Source organism: Pteropus alecto, unplaced genomic scaffold, assembly GCF_000325575.1.
Source record: "Pteropus alecto unplaced genomic scaffold, ASM32557v1 scaffold511, whole genome shotgun sequence".
NCBI classification, from domain to species: domain Eukaryota; kingdom Metazoa; phylum Chordata; class Mammalia; order Chiroptera; family Pteropodidae; genus Pteropus; species Pteropus alecto.
In genome coordinates, this window is record NW_006431911.1 from 2,255,483 (window position 1) to 2,264,487 (window position 9,005).

Here is a 9,005-nt window from a genome sequence, read left to right on the forward strand (position 1 = left end):
ACTCATCCTGAAATCTTTCACACCTCCATGTGCGCAGCATTAGGTTAAAAGCTGCTGGGAAACATTATAAATGGATGTACGAGGCAGACAATGCCAGAACCCACTGATAATCCTAATACTCCCTTCCCCCACCCAAAGAGAAAAGCAAAACAACTTGAACTTGAATCAGATCGAGCCTCTCAAACTAATTACACCAGTTTGCATAAATAGCAGGGGGCACCCGTGCGCATGCGAGCAGCTAAACCAACTGTCAGGGAAATTCTAAGGGCAAGCAAATTAGTTTCTTCAACAAATAAGTGGTCAGAAGGAAAAAAAAGAAGAGGGGCGTGGAGATTAAGAGGTACACCAACCAGAGCTACTGTGTGGGCCTTGTCTGAATCTGGACCCGAACAAGCCGGAAATAGGGAAACTCGCTAGAGAAGGGACGATATTAAGAGATTACCACTAACTGGGGTATAGGTCTTATAGTTATGTTTTCAAAAGGAGTCTATAAGTTGAGGAGAGATATTTATGGATTAAATATGATTCTGGGATTTGCTTCCATGAGGCAGTAAGAGCTTGGGGGATGAGCGAGGTGAGATAAAGCAAGATTGGCCGCCGTGTGCTTGGCTGTTGAAGTGGGATGAGGGGTACTGGAGGGTTCCATTATACTGTTCTCTCTACTTTTGTGTATGGCTGACATTTTCCATCATTAAAAGTTTATATATATTACACACACACAATTTCTATCATTAACCCAGAGACTGTGTTCATGGCCAGCTCCCATCTACAAAAATTAACAACATACATAGACTTAAAAAAAATACAAAAGGTTCTTTTTTCCTCACTTGGACCCAAGCGTAATGATGGATTTTCTTGCTAGTCAGGAAAGTTCACCAAGATAAACAAGTCGAGTTGAAAATGTTATAAGCGGCCAAACTCCTGGTGAGGTGCTCTGGAAAAGGACACACTGGATATTCTGGGAAGCAAGAACAGCAGAAGTGTTTCTGGAGGAAAACCTAGGGTCTCTGCCTTAAACCTGTGTTGGTAATAACATCCGAGAAGCCCATGTACGGACAACGGCTCATGCACGCTCCGCACTTAGACTTAAGATTTTACAGTATGGGGGGCGGGGCGGGATCACATTATCGATGCTTATCAAAGGTTTTCAAAACTTCTCAATAAATAACAGCAATCTGCATGATCTGATTTATAAGGGCCCATGTTCGATATCAGAAAAATAACGAGGCTATCTTCGTCTCATACACAGCCTGTGCAACTCGGAGGAAGGTGTTAGATGATTTTTCGCTTGCAAAGAATTTTAAGCATGGCGTCGGTGCCCATGTTTTCTCTCCTTCCTGTGAGATTGTGTCACAAAATAGAGTGAACGTGTATGGTGACAACACAGGAGCTGGTTAAACGCTGCCTGTCGAGGCAGTTCCATCTGGAAAGCTGGGGTGGGGACCCGGGACCTAGGCCAGGTCCAGAACTTTCCCCCATGCCACTCCTCAGCCTCCACTGGGGAGAGTGGATATACCCGCAGGCTCTGGCAGGGAGTGAGGACTGTCCCCTTGGTGGGGACATGTTTACCATCACTGCTCCCAAACGTGGGATCTTGCTAAAGAAAGCAGAAAACAAAAACAAACAAACAAAAAAAAAACCCAAAAAACGCAAACGTACCTGCCCTTCTGTTTGCAGGGGCGCGACTCATACTCCATTCTGGCTGCAGGTGTGAGGTCACAGCTCTCCCTATACTGGACTCTGCTTTCTGTCCAATAAACCTATACAAACCTGACTGCCTTTTCCTATTCTTAAAATTACTTTGACTCCAAGAGATGAATGTACTTCCTAGCAATGCTAAGGGGAAGGGGTTTTCTCAGTCCCCTGAGCCCTGGCCCTTTTCATTTTCTAGAGCGTTCAGTGTCAGCCTGACATCGTAATATAACCTTTGTCTTTGAATAAAGAACTGGAGATGGCAGAGTGATGGAGGCCAAGCAAAGGAACAGGCGCTGGGCCCGGCAACGCTGCTACAGAAGGCAGAGCCGGTGGGGAAAGGTGCCAGGCCGGACACCCCTCTGAGGCTCAGGGCTTCATGAGACCTCAGAGTGCTCCTCAACCACCCTGAACCTCGATCACCTTCACCACAGCTTCTACAAGTGAGAATTAAATTAACTGCAATCTCCAGCTCGCACAATGCCTAGCACTGAAAGCAGGTATTAGGCACTGTGAAGTTTTAATTCTCGCCGGTAATGACAGAAAGCTACAGTGTGGCCAAATGAAAGAAGAAAACCAACCTCCAATTCAACGAGACAGTCCTAGCAACTTTTGAAGACCTACCAAATTAAATTACTTGCTTCTGCTTATTTCTTATCTATCCCCTTTAGCAGAAGTGACACAGGAGGAGGTGGCCACAGTGCACACAGAAGCACCTTAGAGGTATCTGAGTATCTGGAGGCTGGCTGGGCTGTACAGGGTAAAATGATGGAATGTATAGCGGTGCTCTGGGAAGCACCACCACAAACGGACAAAATAAGCATCAAAACCAGTAGCCGAGACTGAAAAAGAAGCTTGATTTGCTTAAGCAAAACTTTTTCAAAAAGCTGTAGTGACCATGGCTAATTGAAGGAAGCCTCATTGCAGATCCAAATCATAAGAGGATGCGTCCACACGCACGCACTGCTGAGTAATGGTAGAGAAAGCAAAATGCTGGCTGTATTTTCATATGGTGAGCCCTACCCCACAATGGGATGGTATTCAGAGATGAAGGCTTTGGGAAGTGATTAGATTTAAATGAGGTCACGAGAGTGAGACCCCATGATGGGATTAGTGTCCTATAAGAAAAGGAAAAGATATCGGAGACCAGAGCTCCCCCACAATCCCCACCATGTGAAGACGTAGCAGGAAGGCGGCCACCTGTAAGCTAAGAAACAGGCTCTCACCAGATACCAAATTTGCCAGTACTTTGATCTTGGACTTCCAGCCTCTAGAACTGTGAGAAGTAAATGTCTACTGTTTGCAAACAGTAGGCACAGAAGGTGTGAAGCACGCGCCCAAGTTCAGCAAGTGAAGCCGGGCTCTGAATCAAGAGGTAATGGACTCTCGACCAACAAGCATACAATACTCTTTCTTTAAAAAATTAATTCTTTCAGACCAACAATATTTATAAAATAACTTCTGTTCATCGAATTTGCTGACTCAATACAGCTCGCAGATAAGAAATTCTTCCCAAACTCTTAGTAGGGATAAGGTCTTAATGTAAAAATGCCAACGAGAGGAAGACCTATAGACCAGACGGTCCAATAGAACGTTCTGTGATGATGGAAATATTCTATTAACTGTGCTGTCTGATGCAATGGCCACTAGCCCAGTGGTTCTCAACTGGGGGAAAATGTGCCCTCCAGGGAATACCTGGCAAAATCTGGAGACATTTCTGGCTGTCAAAAACGGGCGGTAGGGTGTTACTGGCATCTAAGCGGTCAAGGCCAGGGAGGCTGCTAAACATCCTATGATGTACAGGGCAGCCTCCACCACAAAAAGGTTCTCTGGTCCAAAATGTCAATAGCACTGAGGGAGAGAAAATCTACACTAGCCACACGTGAGTACTGAGCACTTCAGATGTGGCTACTGAGACTGGGGGACTAAATTTTTTATTTTATTTCATTTTAATTACTTTGATTTTTAACTTTTAGAATAAAAAAAATGAAGACTAAAACTAACGAAGCTCGAATTCAAATTTTAAACAGCCATGTGTGTCTTGAACAGTGCAGCTATCGAGAATGTGCATAAACGTAAAATAAATGTCTTGCTTCCCAAGTATTTCCATTTAAAGGAATGAAGTATCGTCAAGGAAAAGGGAGATTCTGATGCTTAGGATTGGGAAATAATGAGCATCAATAAAAACATAGACACAAACGCCCATGAAGCTTTAGGACTCATGTCTAGGCACCAAAGAGGTCAGCACAAAAGGAGGTCACCGGAAACGCTTCCTTCGATCACCGGAAACGCTTCCTTTTATCACCGGAAACGTTTCCTTCTATCACCGGAAACGCTTCCTTCTATCACCATGGGCAACTCACTCTTGCAGGGTCTCCACCCCCTTTTCTTTGTACTGCAGTTCTTGCTTCATCTGGGTCAGCTCTCGTTTCAATCTAGAAAGCTAAAGACAAATTACATTTTTTTTTTACAAAAGAAGCTGTGAAAATTATTTCTACAGTTGCTATCACTCTCATCAAAGTCTCTAATTAGCTTGCAATTCATTGGATCATCTCTTCTCTCCATGAACTTCCATTTACATACATATCAAACAGCCACCCAAAAGACCTGCCAAAATCCCAGATCACTAACAGGTTCCTACCCATGTGGAACCGGCAACCCTTTTCTTTTTCAAGGTCTTGATTAACTCATTACAATTAGCAAACTATGTAATACTTTCTTCATCTTCCCTTCTACTTGCCATTCATAGATCCCACATATGAAATGCTGCGTGGTCTCAACTACCTGAAGGTCCGCCGCCCGGAGTGCTTATTTAAACAGATTCTGAGACCCACTCCAGCTTGTGTTAAAAACTCAGGGGGTGGGCCTGGGAGCTCACACTTTGAACCGACTCCCCAGGTGTTTTCTTAGATGCGCTAGAATTTGAGAACCGCTGCCCTAAAAGATAATGAAACACCAGCGCAGGGGGCTTTATTTCCAAGGTGTCTCCCGTGCTTGGTTGAAATGTAATAAAACGGTCCCCCTTCTCAGATGACCAAGACAAGGGCCGAGGGGGTGAACCGAGGGGTCCACAGAGAGGAGCACAGGCGGTTTTTTGTTAGGTGGGCTGAGGTTTTAAAATGAAACATTTTCTCTCCTATTGGAAAAAAGCGGAGAGTAAAACCAAATGTAATAATAATTCGTGAAATCGAAAATCTTATTAAAATAGGACTGCTGGACACACTGACCACCATAAAATGAACCACGATAATCGATGTTACATACAAACACATATGGGGCTTCTAATTGTGAAAACACTTGTTTTACTCACCCTATCCCGGCGACTCGCTATTTCCGCTTTAATTTGGTGTGGGTCATATTTGGTATTTGTTGAATATCCAGAGTAGGCTAAAGAGAAGAAAATATTTTATTTTATAATGGATCCTTTAAAATAAATAAATGCACATAGGTAGGACCTTCTGATTCACCATATTAAATAATTAAGTCTCCAATTAATTATTTAGAGTTGGTGCTGGCTTCCAAAGAATCACTATTTCACAACCTCAGATCTGAATGTTTGATTTTTGTATGAGTCCTTTCTACAGGATTCCACATAATAAAATAGATGGCTATACTTAAATTCGAACTCTGTTAACTTCAGCTGCAAAACTACTAGGGTTAAAAACCATATACACACAGGGAGGGAGAGGTATGATTATGGTATGGAAAACTGTTCTTATGATGTAAATAGCACATGTAGTATAAATCATTTTTATTTTCTTTTAAAATGCACGCGCACATGGGAGTCACTGGAAGGATAGAGCCAAAAAGTCAACTGTGGTTATTTTCAATGGTTTCATTACAAAAGATTTTAGTTTCATTTTCTTCATATCTATATTCTCCAGATGAACTGTTTGATGTAAGAAAGGAAAAAATGCTAACGATCTACAAAATGAAAAAGACAACTTTCTAGTAATGTAGATTACTACAGGCTTGAGAAAAAGCTATTCTTTCCAGGTTGTTTGTTCCACACAAACTCAAGTGAAGCACCCACACTTTTAATCCAGCAGCTTGTTTTGGATGGATGTTGAGCTAAAAGACATCACACACATAAATGCGTCCTTAAACAGTGCAGTGCACGTGATTTAAACTCCATTTACAGACACGGCATCATTACTATGAGTAGCCAATACCTGGGGGTGAATGAGACATGGAGAGCTGTTTATCTAAGAAGTCAGCCAATTTCTCTCTGCGCAGAGAGCTGTGAGCCTCCTCCGCTGTTTCAGCAGCTGGAGCGGCTCGTAGCTGTTTCTAATCCCATCACCCCTTTCACCTCTCTGCATGGTTATTTCCTGATGCTTCTGTCTCCTTTCTCTTAGGCTTCTGAAGCCACCAGCTTTTGTGCTGCAATGACTTGGTTTCTATTTCTTCCTCAGCTGGTGGAGTACTCCTGTCTTCATCTGTGGTCACCCCATACTGGTGTAATCTGCCTCTGGGTCATTCTCATGGACGTTGTCTGCTCAGAAGACCAATGTGCAGGGCCGGCATCCTTTGTTTTACTCCTTTGATCTGGGTACTCGAAGGCTGTCAGTCAGATAACTAGGTGCCAACACCTAGAAACTAGTTCAAAACCATTTCCTGGCTTTCTATTGGCAAGGATGGCTCAAAGCCATCGACTGGCTTAAACAGCAAGATTATTTAATAGTTTCAACTAGAACCACATCCAAAGTTAATTTGAGCAGTTCAGATATCTCCTTTTTAAAAAAACAAAAAACAAAAAACAAAAAACAAAAAAGTCATATGGAAAATCTACTATTTAAGCCTCCATCGGTCAGAATTTCAAACCACTAGAAATAAATTTCTGGAGGAGCTAAGTGTTTGCCAACTTTATCTCAAAAGTTCTTATATTTAGAATCGTACTCTCTCAAGACATGGAGTAAAATGTTTTTAAAATAGAATTCTTCCTTAGATGAAGAACGTCTGTTTCCAAATCCTGCAACTTCCATCTTGTCTGACTCTTTGGTTTCATTTCAGATTAGTAATGAAAGCAACACAATACTTCAAACAATGCCATTAAAAGCCAGAAATCATTTCTATAAAATCTCCACATTAAACTCCTGGGGCTTAAAAGTTCCTCAGACCTGAGCTTAAGGGGCTTCCTCCTGGGACCCAGATAATATGCAAATGAGCCTAGGGCTTGCTGACTCCTCATTTCCACTCTGTCAACCCGCCACTTTGCAGTTAAGGAAGACAATGCACACAGTTATCACCTGGGACCTTTCCCACCGGGGTAAGCCCCACCACCAAGGTCCAGGGAAGCGAACTGCGAAGTCAAACACTAGTAACCATGATCTGATGTCATCGGCACAAAACTTGAAATGCACAGGGGGGTGTAGCAGGTAAAACAGGACAAATACACAGCAACATGCTCCCCATTCTCCTTCCTAACTACCAGCACCCTGAGGGTGTCAGGTACCCACCTCGTCCCCAGGAGACTCAGTGTGTAGCCAGTCCCGGAAGTGTTACCTGATGATCCACGACACCACTAAGCCACTGAATCCACCAATGGGAAGCCACCTCACCTCGGAGAACTATTATGTGACAATGGATTTTCTTATAGTCCACGGCCATGGGAACTAGTCTTTTCTGTGACTTACAGCTGAAACCATCCTAAATGATAGACTAGGTTTTACTTATATTGATAGCAATCATGTTACATTTGCTTCAGTCTCTAAAACTGTAAGATTCCAGGACTGGGATGAGGGAAAAGGCAACTCAGGTACCTAAGACAGCGAGTACATTTTATCTTCAAATGCTAAAAAGAGTTGTGAACAGTTGTGAAGAGTTGGCATAACTTTTAATAATGTAATTCGATTTATACCAATTCTCAGTTCTTTATATCTGCCAGTAAGTTTAATGGAATCCATTTTTGGAGTCCAGGGAATAGCTCAGGACTCCAGACTCCATTTTTAACAGCATGCGCTACATAACAGTTAGAAAAAGAAGTATCTTTCTCTGTTATGTGTCCAATCTCAAAGTTTATGATCAATACCAGACTTTCACCTCTGAAGCTTTCTTCTCTCAAGCTGAGTGGGCAGAGCTATTAAATAGATTAAGGAGTCCACTCAGGCATACACTATTGTTTTTGATGACGTAATAATAAGGTTTTAGTTTAGCTGGGCCACAACAATGTGAATTAGTATACCTTGCTATTACAGGGTGCTTTTTACATTTATTTCATCTATTCTCATAAAATCTTTGTGAGAGATGATGATTATCCTCCTTCCACTTTATAGATTAAAGACTGAGTCTGTAGTGACTTGATTTACATTATGCCATCAGTCACAGAGGGACTCGTGTCTGGAACTCGGGCTCCTGTGGGTCAGCTGTCCAGCGCCCTTCCATCAGATTAACTTTTCCGATGTAAGAAGGGATAGCCCTCTGGCTCCCCAATGCCCATGGCCCAGTGGGTGAAATAGACCTGTGTATTTAATACTTAAAATGCTACTGACCACAGTACTCATCTTGGATTTTGATTGTACAGGTTATTGAAAGGGGGAAACGTGTGTGTGTGTGTGTCCGTCTGTCTCTGTCTCTCTCTTCCACACAGGCCTCCTCTGCGCTGTGTGAACCTAAGGTCACCCCAGGGGGATGATATGCTTTAAAAGATCAGTAGTCCCTCTCCAAAGACATCCTCTGGGCAGATTGCTCCTCATGACCAGGTGTGCACCCCCAGGCGTCAGCACTGACGAGAGTTGCTCAAGGGAGCCAAGGAAGACTGGCAGGAAGGAGGCAAGCCCTGACAGATTCCATGCTGACAGGTACTAATTACCAGAGCAGCGACAAATAACCAAGGCCAACAAAAGAGGGCATGACATTTTTTAAAGGCACCATAAGCAAAGGACCAAAAAAAGCAAGCCCACTCAGGGGTGACCTACAGAAGTAACACAAGAGACCACCAAATCCAAATCAAGAATTCTTTCTAGAACAAACTGGGGGATTATCTCTCGGTAAACATGTGTACTCCGCTACAACCTTCAAGATTGAATCTTGCCAACTAATAGCTATGAAAAATGCTGTGCGATCCATTTCTCTCCTGCCTGCTCCAACATGCTTGCATGAGATAAAACAAAAGGCTGAATGGATGGACTTCGGCCCTTATCCTAATCTAGATAACAGATGAGAAACCCTTTACCAGAGAAGAAAGGAAGATAATCTTTGTGGGAGGGGCTTGGAGCCTCAGAAAGAATGTTGGCAGGACCGATCACTGATAAGGTCAAGCTCCACCACCACCTAACTCAGGAATTCAGGATGGATCAGCACTTTCTCACCAG

General features: G+C 43.0%; 1 protein-coding gene across 4 annotated transcripts in view; it reads right to left on the minus strand.

Annotated features, from left to right (window-relative positions):
* Positions 1 to 9,005, minus strand: part of WWC3 (WWC family member 3) — a 102,401-nt gene that overhangs the window by 45,933 nt on the left and 47,463 nt on the right. For all 4 annotated transcript variants that reach the window (XM_015599306.2, XM_025041072.1, XM_015599309.2 and 1 more), the window contains 2 exons: positions 5,003 to 5,079; positions 4,056 to 4,135 (listed from right to left, as the gene is read on the minus strand). In XM_015599306.2, coding sequence (XP_015454792.1) covers positions 4,056 to 4,135; positions 5,003 to 5,079 — 157 coding nt within the window. The remainder of the gene's footprint in view (positions 1 to 4,055; positions 4,136 to 5,002; positions 5,080 to 9,005) is intronic.